General features: G+C 40.8%; 3 protein-coding genes across 3 annotated transcripts; all 3 read left to right on the forward strand.

The window, feature by feature from the left end:
- Window positions 1–389: 389 nt before the first annotated feature.
- wu:fj39g12 (uncharacterized protein LOC563937 homolog) lies at window positions 390–2,483 on the forward strand. The gene is made up of 3 exons (XM_039805257.1): window positions 390–631; window positions 1,328–1,470; window positions 1,682–2,483. Exons 2-3 carry the CDS (start codon window positions 1,372–1,374, stop codon window positions 1,976–1,978), a joined length of 396 nt encoding a protein of 131 aa, XP_039661191.1. The 5' UTR covers window positions 390–631; window positions 1,328–1,371; the 3' UTR covers window positions 1,979–2,483.
- Window positions 2,484–6,467: 3,984 nt separating this feature from the next.
- On the forward strand, window positions 6,468–11,577 carry gapdh (glyceraldehyde-3-phosphate dehydrogenase). Its single transcript, XM_039805259.1, has 12 exons — window positions 6,468–6,564; window positions 7,027–7,072; window positions 8,476–8,575; window positions 8,932–9,038; window positions 9,162–9,252; window positions 9,359–9,474; window positions 9,692–9,773; window positions 9,925–10,076; window positions 10,184–10,262; window positions 10,822–10,905; window positions 11,002–11,099; window positions 11,195–11,577. The coding sequence occupies exons 2-12, from the start codon at window positions 7,050–7,052 to the stop codon at window positions 11,262–11,264; spliced, it is 1,002 nt and encodes a 333-aa protein (XP_039661193.1). The 5' UTR covers window positions 6,468–6,564; window positions 7,027–7,049; the 3' UTR covers window positions 11,265–11,577.
- Window positions 11,578–12,941: 1,364 nt separating this feature from the next.
- opn9 (opsin 9) lies at window positions 12,942–17,556 on the forward strand. Its single transcript, XM_039806139.1, has 8 exons — window positions 12,942–13,062; window positions 14,005–14,155; window positions 14,322–14,461; window positions 15,479–15,617; window positions 15,750–15,864; window positions 16,514–16,594; window positions 16,671–17,208; window positions 17,312–17,556. The coding sequence occupies exons 1-8, from the start codon at window positions 12,942–12,944 to the stop codon at window positions 17,554–17,556; spliced, it is 1,530 nt and encodes a 509-aa protein (XP_039662073.1).
- Window positions 17,557–17,897: the final 341 nt, after the last annotated feature.

Genomic DNA, 17,897 nt, shown 5'->3' on the forward strand with positions numbered 1-17,897 from the left:
ACTGACAGACTGTAACTTACCCAACGGAGAAGGGAGGTCAGTGCATGCTGGGAAAGGCACCGGAGACAAAAGGAAGAGAGGGAGGCTGATATGCATGAGGAGCATTGTTAGAACACAGGAAATGTATGATTATGTGGTGACATAAAAGACGTGAATCATTCCTGCTATTTCATAACTCGGGTCTCACTGATAAGGCATTAGTTGACTGTTGCCCTCTGACCTTGCTTTGTGCAGCACAGTTTGGCTTGCAGAGTGCACACAGTACACACAAGTCACCTTGGCAATAACAATCACTCTCTCCAAGGCTATGACATCACTCCAAAGAAAAAAGGAGAGGAGGAGGTGGTGGTGGGGGGCGGGGGTTGTCTCTGGCTCTACAAAACCTCTGCAGCATCCCAGCTGATGCCCCAACACTCTGCTTCTGCCAAGAGGACAGACGCAAGCAGAAGAAAAATCATCCTTTCAATTCCATCAGCGAGCGAGGAGTAGGAGGAGTCAGTGGAGTGAGCTAGTGATGCTCCCTGCAGGTGCCAACAAGTGAGAGGTAGCCCCGAGACGGAGAGCCAGGGAGATGGACAAGAGTCTGTGAGAGCTGAAGAACACACCTAGAGCTCCGAGAGAAACCAAACAGGTGAGCATGCTCACATTTTTCATTTATTTTTTTAAATGGTTGAGTTGTTGAAATGTTATATTTTTTTCATACTCTTTATTTTAGTTATCTATTAAAGTCTGATACATTTAGTAGAAAATACATTTCCACGCTTTAAAGCAACCTCAAGTATAATGAGAAAGTAAGAATCAAAAAATCATCTTAGAAAATGTGTTGAAGTCTCATTTTAAGTCTTATAAATTATTCTGACATAAAAATAATGAAATCCTCTACATTTTTAAGGGATACCATCTAACTAGTATTCTTTGAAACCTTATATGCTTAATTTGAGAACTATTTAATGTATCATAAAAATATTCCTCTTAAAAATGTAGGAAACTATATAATATTTTCTGAATGTTTTATCTATTCATTTGTTTGGCTTATTATCTACATTTCAAAGCCTAAGCAGGGACGGGGGCTGCAAATTTGCTCCAGCTTGACGCCCTAAGTACATTTATCGTTACTTCTGTTGCATTACTTATCGGTTTATCACAATGTTTATCTATATACAAATAAAAAATTAATGATTTTTGAATCACCGATTTAGATTTGTTAAAGGGGTCTGCAAAGACCACTTTCATCATTTTCTATCAAAGATTTTTCTAAACTATTTTAGATAAATCGTATGTATATGTTTTTAGTTAATTCATTCAGTTCTTTATTTTGTCTTTGCAGCCACTGTATTTTCAGCCCTGCTCCAGTTATTCTTGTCCGCTGCCATGCTGCGTCCTGTGCTGCTTTGTGCCACTCTGCTCCTCCTGACACCTCTGGAGATCACGGAGGCTCGCTCTCTGCACCCTTCTCCTGATGTTGTGGAGGTACATGGGGAGGGAGGGAGGGAGGCGTAGGATAGAAAGGAAAAGAGTGGATTGAGGAAAATTCAGAGTGCATGAAGGATATGAGAGAATAGTCCATGAGGAGGGGAGGGAAAGCAGGAAAGAGGAGAATAATGAAATGTATCACTGATTGAATTATTCCCCCTCGTACACTCCCTGACTATTAAATTGAATCTCTTTTTCCTTTCTGTAGTTTATGGAGCAGTTTCTGGAACGCTACAACGAGCTTTTGACCCTCGACGACCTGGAGAACCTGTTGAACAGCCAACCAGAGGAGCAGTCCAACTTCTCCCCTGGGGTCAAAGCGGCCGAGAACCCCAAATGGGCTGACGCACAAACCCAGGCTGAGACCCCCTGGCTGCGCCTGCTGAAGGGGGCTCTGGCCAATCAGAAGCGAGCGGAGCCGGACCGGTCCCGGAGGGGATGGAACCGAGGATGCTTTGGGCTGAAATTGGATCGGATCGGGTCCATGAGTGGACTGGGCTGTTAGTGGAGAGAAAAATAAAGACTAATGACATCCTTCTTAGAGTATGATAAGGAAAAACACACACATGCAAGGGCGTTCACGTGCACTGAAGGATGTTTACATGCGTGTAGACTACATGTAGTATGGTGTAAACGTGCAGCATTGCTAATGTGGTTTCATCCAGTGTAGATCAGATGCCTCACGCTATTTTGGCTGTTTTAACAGAGCAGCTGTAGTTTATTCCATGTGTAAGTATTAAACTGAATATTAGAATATGTGAGCTATATTTACATCAAATGATCATCTTTGATTTTTGGGCTTGTTTTTTAAGTAAATTGGCACGTAATGTATTTCTTGCATTTGTCTTCGTACAGTGAATGTGATTAGACAATTGTTAATCTGTGGATGGGGATTGTGTGTAAAACAGGTGTGATGGACGTAAATATTAAATAAAGATGGCACCTTTGATTTCTGCTGATTATTATTTTTGTTTACTTATGATTTGCATGAATAAATGGATTTGACATTAGCGGTGTTCTGGTGTTTTGCTTACAGATATTCAATTTCCCACCCCTACAGTAAATCCCCATTTGGTTACTCCCCGTAGATACCAGTCATTTCAATTTGTCCTTCAAAGTGCAGCTTCAAATTCTCCTGACAGATGTTTTTTTTTTTTTTTTAAACTCTTGATGTTTTTTCACATCTTCCGATGGCTGTTAGAAATTACATTTCTTCCCACATCATTCTGAAGAATGGGTGGCCAATCTTAAAAACAAATGTGTGTAAGATCCTGTGCTGCTTCCGAAATGGGTTTTACTCTGGCATTACAGCCAAGTTCCTGGGGCAAAAATCTTTAATCCTTTTACAGAGAAATGTCATGAACGTGATGCAATTGCACATTTGGAGCTCTTGTACCAGCAATGTGCCCAGTTTGAGAACAATACATGAATTCCCTTAAACATGGAGGCAATGCACAAAGTCCATGTTGAAGAAAGGTCTAAACCAAGACTGGCTCTCAAAACAATCTTCACCTCCAGGTCCATTTAGTAGCCAGCTGTCCTGGAGCTTTTGATCATATCACATTATTTTAATCAATAATCGTTGGGCCATTTTTTTCTTCATTCTCAGAAAAAAACTGAATCCACAATTCCATGACAACTGAGCAGACTATATCTGCAGAAGAAGATCATGTTATGTGACTGAAAGCTCCAGAATAGCATCTCAAATGGACCTTTAGGGTGAGTTTTTGGCAACTGCTGTTTCCTAGGTCAAGAAGGAGCGAAATAATTAATCTTACATGATATCCTGCATAGTTTGTAGTCTGCAGAGGTTGAATGTAACTAAGTACATTTACTCAAGTACTGTACTTAAGAATAAATTCAAGGTACTTGGACTTTATTTGAGAATGTTCATATCATGCAACTTTGTACTTCTACTCCACTACATTTGTCTGACAATTTAAATTACCCTTCAGATTAGTTTTTAATCACTTTCATGTCCAGTGAAAACCATGTCGCTCCAGATGATTTTTAATGTTTGTGATAAACTGAAGGAAAAAGTGTTCCTTTGTGTTGAGGAAATTCTACTTCCTAAGCTAAATAAACTATTTTAAAACCTCCGTAAAGCAGTGTCACAAAGCTAAAACAATGAAAAATTGAATTTTTAGAGATACTGTACGTGGTTCTCACAGGACAGCATATCTCAAAAAAATATGATAGATAGATAGATAGATAGATAGATAGATAGATTCAAACAGCTTAGCTTACTGAATATTAATGAGAACTGGCAGAAATCAAGCTGAGTCTTCCTGTAGGCTTTCTATACCACGCTAGAATGCCTTGAAACAAGGTAACCAAGGCATTTTCTTTCACAAAATTTTTTAGAGTCCGTCGAAGAGCTTCAGACATTACCACAAAGTAATGAAATACGTGTGGCAGGGCACCTTTAAAGTACATTTTGCTGATAACACTTTAATGCATGACTATTACTTCTAGTGGATTATTTTCACAGTGTGGTGTTAGTACTTTTACTGAAGTAAAGGATCTGAGTCCTTATTCTTCCACCGGTAGTCAGTCTTTTAGTTATTTATTCTGGTATTTGAGTTGAATTTTGACTTTAAATAAATGTAGATTTCCACTGTAACACTAGATGGCAGCCTCATTCCATCATGTGTTTATTTGTTACTCACCACACAGAGCTGCCCTCTGGACTTTGCACTGGACTTCTGTACAGGACACAAGTTGTTTCAATCTGGTTACAGGCCCCTTTTTTATGCAGACATACTTGTGATCGCTAAACTGCAATCCATACTTGTCGTTGTTACTACACTTTGTGATCAAGTAAACTAGAGTGTCACTTATATTTTGAGAAATAACACTAATTTACATAAATGCTGCTGTAAATTTGAGGCGTACAGTGAATCTTCCACTGGACTAAAATAATAATTCCCCCAGACCTTTTATTGCATGGCCGCTCACCTGAGAGTAGATTTTAGCCATTGTAATTTAGAAAGAACATGTGATATGTATGAGGCAGCATTTACAGTACTGAGAGTATAAAATGGACCAGCCAGCCTGTGTCTAATCTTAGCCTGACCTTTACTTCCCCTCTTTGACCTTAAACTGGAAAGCAGAGGCCAAGACTGGCATGCACTCGGGGTTGTGGTAGTTCAGCTATGCCTGGTCCATTGGACCGTTGCCATAAAACACACCAGCACTGTCCAGTTGTGGTGCAGAGCTACACTGCTAACCTTCTGAACGTTATAATAGGACCATATGATCTGCTGAGGCTGAAAAAATATGTAACTGAATGGTGCAGTTAGATATGTAATGTGTTGCATGTTCATGGTCTGCTGTGGTGACAAGATGCCATGCTGTGGGTAAGGTTTCATTTCAGTGTCAGGTCTGCCCGCTGGTGAGGCCTTGGCATGCAGCCAGGGGGGTATTTCCACCAGGACTCTACTTAAATCCTTTGGGTTTAAATGGACATTCACATTATTCTGAATATTTAACATCGTTAAGTGGATTCTTTCAAATGCCAACTCTGTTGCCATACAAATGAGTCAAAATATACTCTGACATGTCCGGGTCCTGTCATATGCTGTGTACAATGAATACAAGTAAAGACTTTTAATGTGACAGCAGAACGAACATATTGCCAAGACTTCAAATGCAACACTTTTTTGGGCATTTTTAGGCCTTTATTTATAGAAACAGCTGAATACTTGAAAGGGGAGAGAGAGGGGGAATGCCATGCAGCAAAGGGCCACAGGTCGGAGTCGAAGCCGCGGATGTTGCATCGAGGAGTAAACCTCTATATATTGGCGCCATGGGCTCAAGCCCCCCTCCTAAATTTCATCTCAGCCCCTCTGAGCCCCCCCTTTTTTTCTTTTCTTTTTAATCAATTTTAGAGCTTAAGTGAGAGTTTGTGAACTTGTCTGTTAGTGACAGAGGAAAAAAAATTACCATTAACAGAAACGTGGTTTTGGCCAATCGGAGGTGGTTGTGCCAGCCTCCTGCCTTTGGCTGAGTCTCTATCTAATCTGTCAGAGGGAGAGCAGGAGTGCGGTTGTGAAGTTTAATGTTGGTATAGTCCCCAGAGAAGAAGTTGGTAATGGCGCACATTAGAACCCAAATTGAAATGTAAGCAACTAAAATTGCTGAATGTTAGAACATTGTGTCAAATTGGTCGTTATTACTGTGACTTAAAAAGTGTCAGGTTTAGTTCCAAGTGTCAAAAAACGTTAGCTGACGTTGTTGTTCAGTAGCTAGCTCAGAGATGATCAGATAATTAAATGACTGATTTAGCAGGAAGTGGGGGGGTGTAACACTAACAAGGCACTGTATCCGTGTCACATTCTCATTAGGGGCTGAGCGCCCCTAAAGGTCTGATCCTAGAATCGCCCCTGATGGGCGCCTGCTCTACCAGGTGAGCTACCCAGGCACCCCAAGTGTAGCACTTTAACTCAGATGAAGAAAACTGTCTGTCAATTAAATGCTTTTTTTTAGCATTCATATTCTGTAAGTTCTTGACTCCTCTGCACATGCGTAATGATCATGCGTTCATGTTGTGTAACCAAGACTCAAATTTTGACTGCTGCTGAGGAGATGGAGAGGAAGAGCAGCTACAGAGAGTCTGAAAGTGAAGGGTCATGGTCTTTGGACATTAAATGTCACAGTCATGAAGACAGAGATTTGATCCCTTATGTGTCTGTATTTACTGAGAAGGTCAGTGAGGGACCCCTCTCTTTTTTCAGCCCACTATCTGAGGACTTTAATATCTATATCTAGACGAGGGAGGTGGAAACAAGAAAGGCATCATTGTGCTGTAACTTCTGATGAAATAATAAAATTTCAGAGCTTTAGGCCTACAATTAGCAGCAGAAATTCTTCTAGGATTTTTAACTTGCATGAAGTGAAGTTGCAGAGGCCAGCTTGCATGTCTCTGTGCAGGCTGACGACCTTGACATTTTGAGGGGGCGGGGCGAGGAGCAGTGACAATCGAGGGGGCGTGGCTTTAACCTCTGGTCAATCATAAAACCACACAGCTCAACTTCGTTCTTCCCCACTCACAACCGGAGTCGCAAGACAGACTGAGGCTTCTCACTTACGGTAAATACCTTCAACAACTACATGATTTCAGACAGCTCGAGGGTCAGGGCCTCAGCAACGGGCGGCATGGCTTGATTTAGGTCACCTGGGGACAAACTGCATGGGCTTGATTGAACCTAATTTGAAAGTACATGTGGTCATAACGTTTATACAAATTCCCTTTGCTTTGTACTCCTTTTTAAATGTAATTATGGTTGCTTATGAGGATGTAAAATTGCTTTATAGTGCACATATTGACTAGTTTCTAAACCTTCAGATTCACTTGGCCTGTGGTCACAGTCCATTAGTGGAATACTTTTGCTTGTTCATTTTAAACTCTTTGCAAATCTCGACGCACAATCTTAGAAACTGTCCCTTTATCAAGTGAAAGTTAATATATGGCATATAAAATGTCGGTTTATCAGTATGCAACAGAATGCATTATTCAAAACTACTCTCTCTCCCTCTCATTTCTCCTTCCAGAGGATTAAGACAACCCAGTCAAAATGGTGAAAGTTGGAATCAATGGGTAAGGGCTCATTGTCATTCACTCGCCTAACCGAATCAACCAAACGAACTCTTAACTAACTCACAATGCCACACCCCTCTCATCTGTGCACACAGCGGGCATTAGCAGTGATTTACTGTAACAGCTGCCTCTGTTAACTTTTCAAAAAGCATTATCTGTGCTTCCTAAAGCTTTATTTTTGTTTGCTTTTAAAAATACAATTATTAAGAGACATTTAAATTATATACACACTTTTTTTCCCCTACATATACTCTGATAAACTGTCAAAGTAGGCTGAACCAAAGCATGTCCAAAGGCTCATACAAAGACCTCTACTAAAAACTCTAGCTTTAATGTCATTAAATAAAAATGAGGGATAGAAAGCTATGCAGATGATCACGGACACTGTACGTTAGAACTAAAAAAACAAAAACGTACATCTGTATCTAAAAGAGAATTTAAACCACATTACAGAACAAGGAAGATTATGTTAAGACTGTCCCTTAGGATATGAGTGAAATGAATTATTTTAGAAATAAAAGTAAGTAGTTAATTGACAGGCTACTAAAAACATACTTCAAAAGAATCAACAGAATTATATCAGTTTAGTAGCCTATAGAGAAACTCTATAAAACCGGTTTTCTGTTTCACTGAAGGCTTAAATGTGCCCAAACTGCAGCCCCTCTGCCATTAATTAACAATGGCCATGCACCAAACTGTGTACAGTCACTTAGCTGTTCTCATGTTATTCTTGAACTCTGAACTTTGGTCCCTCAGCAGATAACAATGTGGGCAATGGTTTCAACATTAGGTACATTCAACAGGGGATTGTTTTTCTGCTGTCTATAGCAAGTAGAAGAGGACCTGCACAACTTAAATGTTATTGAACGTGCTTATTGTGACGTTAAAGTCTTCCCTCCCTATCTGTTATTATCTCTACGCCCCTTGTCCTCCTCCCCCAGTGTCTGAGCACGGACTGTATCCGTGCGAGGATTTTGGACCTGCAGTTAAAAAGTAACTCAACTGCTGATCAAACACTGCATTGCCGTCACCAGGATTACCACATTCAAGCTCCATTTCAACTTTAGCCCTCCAGAGAGGAGAGTGTGAGAGCAGTGCAACACACACCTCCCTCTGTCCCTCCTCCTGAACCCTGCCCTTTCTTCAGCTGTGCTTTCAGGTTTCCTGGGGACTTTATGTATCCCACACAAAGGAAAAAAAACTGTAATGGAAAGTAGGCCATGCTTTGGTTTAAGTGAATGTCAAAACCCCAGTTTTACATATTCATGACTGATTTTCAGACATGGAGCTTCATTTCACTAATTATGGAACATAAGGATCACCCAGTGACTTTGGTCAGAGTTGCATGGTGTCACACCCCCATCTAGAGGCCAGATTATGAAACAACCCTGTTCACTTTTCAGATTTGGCCGCATCGGGCGTCTGGTGACCCGTGCTGGTTTCACCTCCAAAAAGGTGGAGATTGTGGCCATCAATGACCCTTTCATCGACCTGGAGTACATGGTAAGTGATGAAGATTGTTTGAAATCAACACTAGCCATCTGCCACATGCTTGTAAATTTAGTTAAACTTTAGGTGATGGTTGGTGGCGTTTTCAGTTCTTTTACACACTTGGGAAGTTATGTGGAAGATGAGAATCACCTAAGACTCTGATGAATTTAAATGTTCATGTAATTTCCAGATGAGGAGAGTGCATTAAGTGATCTTGCGTCTACGCACACTGGATAAATTTAAATATGTAATGAAGGCTTTTGTAGTCTTTTAAATCAGATTTAATTTCAAATCCTCTCTTTTGCTTTTGTCAGATATCCATAATTTGGTGAAAACTGTCTCTGTCCTCTTCACATGTTTTCTTTTAGGTCTACATGTTCAAGTATGACTCCACCCACGGCCGCTTCCATGGTGAGGTCAAGGTTGAGGGAGACAAGCTGGTCATCGATGGTCACAAAATCACCGTTTTCCACGAGTGAGTTCGCTAACTAGGCGTTAAATGTAGAAAGCATTTCAGTTTAACTATAATTTCAGACATTGGCAAAAGAGAACGGAGTAAGCATGTATTGTGGCTCCAACTTTTGTGTCTTTTCTTCAGGAGGGACCCCGCTAACATCAAATGGGGGGATGCTGGAGCCCAGTACGTGGTTGAGTCCACTGGTGTGTTCACGACCATTGAGAAGGCTTCTGTACGTATCTAAATCCTCAAACTCTTGAATAAAAATAATTATGACATGTGACGTGCAAATGACAAAAAAGGACATGGATTAAATACTATTTCAAAACACATTGCAGGCTCACTTGAAGGGTGGTGCCAAGAGAGTCATCATCTCTGCACCCAGCGCTGACGCTCCCATGTTCGTCATGGGCGTCAACCACGAGAAGTATGACAAGTCCCTCCAGGTTGTTAGGTAAGAACCAGATTTCTTTGTTTTTTGTATATTTAAGTGGTTTGAAATGGAGTTTTTGAAAATGTGTATTTAGTGTTTCACTCATTGTACACCTGCTTCTGATGTGTAAAAGATGTAGGTTGAACTTTGTTGTGCTAGAATGTTTTAAGCTGGTACTTTTTTTTCTTTTTTTTTTTAAATCCTCAGTTAACTGATGCTGTTCTTTGCCTCTCCATAGCAACGCTTCCTGCACAACCAACTGCCTGGCCCCCTTGGCCAAGGTCATCAACGACAACTTCGTCATCATTGAGGGCCTGATGGTGAGGATTTAAACACTCGTGGGAACAATCTGGCAGAGAGATGCTCAGCAGCCCCTCAACCAGATTACAAACGGCCCAAAACCCAAACATGGGGGGGAGGGGGGCTTTAGTCCTATTTAATCGTCCTCCTCTCTGTGTCTTTGTCCATCAGAGCACAGTTCATGCCATCACTGCCACCCAGAAGACTGTGGACGGACCCTCTGGCAAGCTGTGGAGGGACGGCCGTGGTGCCAGCCAGAACATCATTCCTGCCTCTACTGGTGCTGCTAAAGCTGTCGGCAAAGTCATCCCTGAGCTCAACGGGTCAGTGCCAATAGGTTTATTGCAATATACTATGTTATTGTATGAATGTGACTTGGACTAAAACCAGTGAATTTCCCTTGTGACCTTACCTACTCTGTATTTCACAGCAAGCTGACTGGCATGGCCTTCCGTGTCCCCACCCCCAACGTGTCCGTGGTTGACCTGACAGTCCGTCTGGAGAAACCCGTGAGTGACTACAAACTAATTAACATTAATGACATTTAACAAACTAAAATGTATTTTTACTTAAGTTGGGTATTTGTTCATTTTACTATTCACAAATTAAAATTCAATCAAAAAACCAAAACCAGCAATTATTACTTTATCCTAATAAGTATTTCCTGTGTGGACTACAGTAAATATGTTCATGGTAATAAGGCACTGTAGTTTATTCTGATTCAATGTTGCGTAGCCAATGTCATAACCGCTAAATGGCACACAAAATGCGTCTTAATCCATGGCTGAAAATAATCCCCAATAAAATTTTTGCACCAAATCTATATCTTGCATGTATTCCCTATCTTCTAAGTCTGCTGTGTCATGTAAATGTTGACCTGTTTTGTGTCTTGCTTACATGTATTCATGTACATTTTCAGTAGAAACCCATAGGTCCAAGGGTTACAGATAGGAAGTCAAAGTATTGAGATTGATCGTGGATTTTTAGCTTTTCATGAAATTTGTAGACTACAAGAATTTTGGAACATCAGGTTGTCCTTTTTTAATAGTGTTTATGTGAATTTAACAGGCCAAATACGAAGACATTAAGAAGGTTGTGAAGGCCGCAGCTGATGGACCCATGAAGGGCATTCTGGGATACACAGAGCACCAGGTACGTGTATAGTTTCTTTCTTATAACTGATCTTTAAACTGTTTTTCGATCCGTATTCTTGTTAACGTGGCATTTGCTCTCTTCGCTCTCCTGCAGGTCGTCTCCACAGACTTCAACGGTGACGCCCGCTCCTCCATCTTTGATGCTGGTGCTGGCATTGCCCTCAATGACCACTTTGTCAAGCTGGTCACATGGTACGCCTTCAGCATGGATTACTTTCATATTGAAATATCTGTTTTCAGTGATGCATGTTGACTCCTATTTTAAATTTTTCTTGCTTCTTAATCAGGTACGACAACGAGTTTGGGTACAGCAACCGTGTCTGCGACCTGATGGCCCACATGTCTACCAAGGAGTAAACCAACCAGCCGATCACTCGTCACTGCACTATGCCACATCACCCACATTCTCCTCCTCATACCAGAGTCATACATACGCAATAGAGGATTGTGTTATCTATGACTGCCCGTTTCCTTAATAACAGGCAACTACAACCAGATGCCTGAGGAAAGGTCCCACAGAAACAAACGAAAAGATTTAAATTGGTGACCAATTCCTTTTTTGTATTTCTTCCCTGTTCTGTTCTTGTGTGAGATGGAGTGAAGTTGTGAGAGTCCTTGTCTGTAGTATTGAATTACTGCAGTTTTGGAATAAAGTCCTCTGTGAGAATCACACTGTCCTATCTTCTTTTGTCACTGCACAGAAACAAATCTATACTGCTCGTCTGTGGTTAATGCTGAGGTCTGCAGATTGATTGTTATGTAGGTCAATGACATTATCAAATCCTTGGAAGAGGCATTCATCCATAGATCACAATTTTCCTCCTTTGGGAATACACGGGTGGCTCTTGATTGCTTGGAATCTTAAATGGGTAAAACTGTGGGGGATAATTTCTGCTCAAAGCGATCTTTGCACCACATCCCTTTTTATAAAACTGTCTCATACCCAGTCCATCTGTATTGGTCACTGATTGACTTGAAAGCAAAGGATTTGTTATTTAAAAACACTGTACATATGCATTTGAATATGCTCGAGGAACAGCGTATAGGATGTTTAATGGTATTTTCCTTTTTTAACTATCGGAATTTTCCTGAAAATAGAGATTTTATGAAATTAAATTGGTTCCTGTGTGTTAGGATATTGATGGCTTTACAGCAAATTTGTCATATCAAGACAAATGTGACTTAATTCCTCCAATAAACCCCCATGCAGGAGCTTCCTAATATAAATATGAGAACAGCCCTTACAATAACACCATACAGTTATTGGGTGCAGTTTTCAGAGCTCAGTCTTTCTCAATCAGTCCCAACCACAGAAATAAACTGACAATTTAGTGTTGTGTGCAAGTTAATTCAGTAAGTCAAATGGAAGATCAGATACCAAAAGTTCACTTTAAACCACACATTCATTTAGATATCTCAATATTTTGTGACCCATCTACCCTTTATTCTAAGTTTGCATGCCTCTTACTGATCATTTCTAAGCCTGATTGTCAAGAGTGAATTATCAGCCCTCAGGTGAAGTGGTCACATTAAGATTTGGAAAAAATATGAGACAATCTTTGTTATGAAGGCCAGCTGAGAGAAGAGACTGGCAACCAGACAACAGGAAGGCAGGTGGTGATGCTTGTTTTAGTGTGGCTGTAATGTGTTTTCCTGCAGGTGTGTGTTTGTGCATCTTGGATAAAGAGAGAGTAGGTAAGGGAGTAATAGTAATTTATAATTTTTTGTCGGTAGAAAAACTTTTCAAGGAATTCTTTTAATATTAAACTCAAGAAGAGGAGAGAGAAATGTGTTTTAAAAGTTTACATGCGCTCCAGGGCCAATGAGCAGTGGCAGAATAATAATAAGAACAATACTTTATGAACGTAAAGCTCTGCACTGTGAAAATATTCAATCTTCTCTCTGTCACTATTCTGTTTTTAAACACTGTGTAGTTGTTATAATGTCAGTATTTTAAATGCCTCCGTGGCTCTTTGAAGCTCCGGGTGCTGCATCTCCTCTCTGTATACTGCTGTGGGTCAGTGCAGTACGTCCATGGGAGACAGTGGCTCACAGAGGGGCTCCTGGTTTGTCCCCTCGTCCATCCACCCACTGTTCCTCTCCCAACTGTCCCCCTCTGCAGACCTGGCCGTCGCTGTCTTCCTAACCTTCACAAGTAAGCAGGTTTTAAGGCACTTTCAGAGGACACTTTTATCATACAAATATGAATACCTTTATTGTCATTGTACATGTACAACAAAATGTAATGTGCTGTACTAAAACTACATAGGAGAAATAAAATATATGTATAAAAATATCAAATATAAGTAAAAATGGAAAAATAGGAATGGCATGGAAAGTAATGAGACATTATGCATTTCATGTGTGTGCATGAGTCAGTCTTATGTGTCTCTGGATGTAAGTGACCTTAAAGTGGCTGTGCAGTCAGTAGTTTGTGTAAGATTCAGTATTTGTATTAGCATCAATGTGTCTGTTTCCGGCAGGTCCATATTTGCAAACTGTTTTAAAGACAAGCGACATTCAAACATGCTGAAATTTATCTTAAATTCTAGTGAAGATCCCAAGTTTTTAGAAATACCAAATATATCATACCAGATTACATATATAAGTGGTGACACAAAACTGTTGAGTATTGTTTTTGAGTGAGTTTTTTATCTATCTATCTATCTATCTATCTATCCTGTAGCTCCAAAGAAGTGGTGCGACAAGCAAACAGAATATATAATATAGTATGTCTTGGTCAACACAAAAGACAAAAACAGACATTTTCAAATTAAAACAGACAGTTCAGGCCGTCTCAATACAAAACACTTCAATGAAATACTCTTCGCAATAACAGATCAATGAAGCTTTGTCTGGGTTAATTGGCTTTCTGTGGATTAGCACAAGGGGTCAGATCAACACAGAGCGGGAAAGAAAGTAAGAAAGTAAGAAAGAAAGAATACCCTTATTAGTTCCTAAAGTTGAATATAGGTGACTAACTATGCATTGATCCACTCTGACGCTCTCTGGTCAAGCTCAAGTCATAACTGGTATTTTAAAGAGCAAAGTTGAAGTCACTTCTGCATTCTTTTCCTCACTATTACTCTTTCTCCAGGTGTTGCATCAGTGCTGGGCAATGGCACAGTGTTGTTAGTCTACTGTTGGAAAAGAAAGAAGCTCAGACCACCAGAGCTCATGACCATCAACCTGGCTCTCTGTGATCTTTGCTTCAGCCTTTTGGGAGGGCCATTTTTCATAATTTCCAGGTACAGAATACTTTGTTATCAACCAATAAATAACCAGGCGTGAATCTTGGGTGATGACACTGTAAGTATAAATACAAACCACATATAGGCCTGCAGCCATTTGTCAGAGACAGAAGGTGATGATCCATTAAGCCGGGAGACTAAAGCCCTTCTCTGTCTCTTTCAGTCTGTGTCATGCCTGGATGTTTGGGGAGACAGGGTGCCTTTGGTATGGCATTCAGGGCTTTGTGTTTGGCATTGGCTCTCTGCTCACCACCTGTCTCATCTCTCTGGACCGTTGCCTGAAGATCTGCTGCTTAAGATATGGCAAGTCTTCCTAATATATACAATCCACACAGGCATGACTCTTGAATTAATTGGAGCATTTCTTGCCACAGAGGCTTTTACACAGACCTCACTTACACAATATAGATATTGTAGTCTGTACTTTTTTCATAAAAATGTATGGATTTAAAGAGTTATTGATTTAAGTCATTCATTAATTGATAATTGCTTAGGTAACACTAAAGGTCAATTAAGCCTGCTCAAGAAAATGTTAAAGGTCCCATGGCATGAAAATTTCACTTTATGAGGTTTTTTAACATTAATATGAGTTCTCCCAGCCTGCCTATGGTCCCCAATTTGCTTGAAATGGTGATAGGTGTAAACCAAGCCCTGGGTATCCTGCTCTTCCTTTCAGAAAATGAAAGCTCAGATGGGCCGTTCTGGAATCTTGCTTGTTATGAGGTCATAACAAGCAAGGTTACCTCCCCTTTCTCTGCTTTGCCTGGCCAGAGAATTTGGCCAACCCATGAGAGAGAAACATCATGGCTTTCAAATGAGCAAAGTGGCAGTTGGTCAAGGCCACACCCCCACCCTCCACCTTGCCCCCCCCCCCCTCTCCTCCTCAATAGCTACAGACAAAGAAATGGCATATACTAAGGAAAGCTCATTGTGGGACTGGCTCTAGTGGCTGTAATTCTGCACCAAGGCTGAATTTCGGGAAAGAGACTTCAGATACAGTATTAGGGGACCACTAAGCCCTATATAAAAGCATCCAAAGAGCACCATGTCATTGGACCTTTAAAGTGAAATAATAATAATAATAACTTTTATTTATATAGCGCCTTTCATGAAACCCAAGGACAATTTACAGAATTACAGAGGCTATACTAAGGGAGGTTGTAGTCTGTGGTGTCAAGTGGTGTTTCAGGAGAGATGTCAAGACTTCAAGGGGTTGTCAAGACAACCCATGAGGTTGAGTGTCCAGTATGCTTACACATGAACACCCTGCTTAAATAGTCACAGGTTCATTATGTGGCTTCATGCTTCTTGCCCCTCTAGGCCAATGGATTGAGAGGCGCCATGTGTATCTATCCATAGCACTGGTGTGGGTTTACACATTGTTCTGGGCCTTGCTGCCTGCTTTTGGCTTTGGAAGTTATGGACCAGAACCTTATGGGACCAGCTGCACCATCAACTGGTAATCTCTGATTTATGTTAAAGTGCTGCTTGGTCCCCAGATCTGGTCTGTGCATTCTCTCATTTGTATTCTTCATGAATTTGCAGACAAACATGTGAGTGATAACCAGTCTGCCTGTATCTCTATTTCAAGGTGGAAAATGAGGTCGTCTCTAAATGACAGAATCTATATTTTCCTTATCCTGGTATTATGCTTCGGATTTCCTGCACTCACCATGGTCGCTTCATATGTGGCCATCCTTCTGAAGGTGAAGACAACAGCTGCTTCATGACTCAAAAAGGGAGGGTCTGGGAGCTGTGTCTGTATTTATTTTGTTCAGATGTATTAGTCACTCCTTTACAGTCAAAATGTGTAGAATATATAGACTGCAACTCTGGCACCCTCTAGTGATAGTATTGAAAAGGACACTGTGGCAGACAGAAATGTATACACCACTACCTCCTACCCCATGAAGTTTAGCCATTAAGCTATTTTTTTGCAGGAGCAGATTGTTTGACAAACTTAAATTAGGTACATATAATAAACAGCTACAAAGGAATAACAGCAGCTGGCCAGTCATGGATGAGGAACCACACAGACTTTTGCATACATGTATACCAATTTACAGGATCGTTAATACAAAGACACATCCAGGTCTTAACAAGCACAGTATCAACTGAAATTATCAGCTCCCTCCCCTATTGGACAAGGGAAACTTCACTAAATGGGCTTAAAGCAACAAAAACTCTCTATCAGAATAATTTAAAAGACGCTATAATTGAAATTAGAAATTATTCACATGATGGCTATATACAGTATACATATACGGGTGTTTTATATATGTCATGTTGCCCTTGTAGGAATAAAATGGAGTGCTTGTGAATTGTGGTATAATAAAATGTTGCTTCTGTTTTCAGGTCTACAGATCTAATCACACTCTGGCATCTATACCATCCTCCTCCGTCAATCACACTAGCAAAAACCTGAGACCTACAAAGGTAAACCCTATGAGGATCATTTTCAGATTTCTTGATACACATCCTGCGGGAAAAATAAAGCTTATGTTTATTTTAGATGGCTGCTGTGGTGTGCACCACACTCTTTCTGGCCTGGATGCCCTATGCCACAGTGTCTCTGATCTCTGCACTCATAAGCAGAGATGACCCAGAGGCATCGTCACAGACTGTGGTGGAGGAGTCCACTGGTATGGCCTCAAGCTCTCCAAATGCTTCAAAGATCCTAGACATCCCCTCACTGTTTAACTGGACAGCTACAGAATATTACAGACAAATCTACCATAATTCTGAGAGCAAGTGGAGCGATGTGAACAACATGAATCCAGCCTCCATCACCGGCCTGAGTGATGCCATGCTCAGGTCCACCCTGGACAAAGAAGCCATACCAGTGACCCGGAGCCCCCAGCCATTCTCCTGTCTCCCACCTGTAGTCACCTTGATTCCTGCTTTGTTTGCCAAGTCCCACATCATGGTCAACCCTTTAATCTACCAGATCATGAACATGGAGTTCAGGCATGATGTCTTTGTGATGGTGTTTGGCCAAGAGAAGGCAGAAAGGAGGCGAATGCAGGGGAGGAAGAAGAGCTTATGTGAAAGTAAGTAACATGAGCAGTTGAAACTGTTTATTGGGAAAATAGTGCAAGTTTAGATTTGTGCAGGGCCATGTTTTAAGTCTCTTTTTCTTCTCTTCTCTTTAAGGGAGAATCAGCCTCTACTACCGCCAGAGCTGGAAGAGGAAAAGGAGCAATATATCCTTTTCTGTGGAAAGAGAAAACAGAAATCTAAAGAAAGAGAACAACCGAGGGAACAGGAGTGGAGGAAGAGGAACAGACTCCTGGGCAGATAATAACTCAGTAGGGGCTGATGCATTGGACCTTTCCTCCTTTGACACCCGAGGCAACAGGGAGAGACACGGCAGCATCAGTAGACAGATAGATGGATAGATAGATAGGTAGGTAGGTACTAGGTAGGTAGGTAGGTAGGTAGGTAGATAGATAGATAGATAGATAGATAGATAGATAGATATAGATCGATAGATTGTAAAGAAGGACTTGCTATTGATAGATAGTAAAAATGTGTCCTGTAAAGTTCACATATTCGTGGCCTATCCAGACAAAATAAACGTGAGATGGTTTAGGTGTATTGTTCTTGTTCTTATTATTATTTTATCATTCATGTAGGTTATGTATGGCTCCTACTTTTACCCGAATCTAAACAATTGTATCTTGTGCAAAACAAACTCGAACAAAGGGGTCTTGTTGAGTGTTGTATTCCATAGAAAACC

The sequence above is a fragment of the Perca fluviatilis genome, chromosome 7 (assembly GCF_010015445.1).
Source record: "Perca fluviatilis chromosome 7, GENO_Pfluv_1.0, whole genome shotgun sequence".
Classification (NCBI taxonomy): domain Eukaryota; kingdom Metazoa; phylum Chordata; class Actinopteri; order Perciformes; family Percidae; genus Perca; species Perca fluviatilis.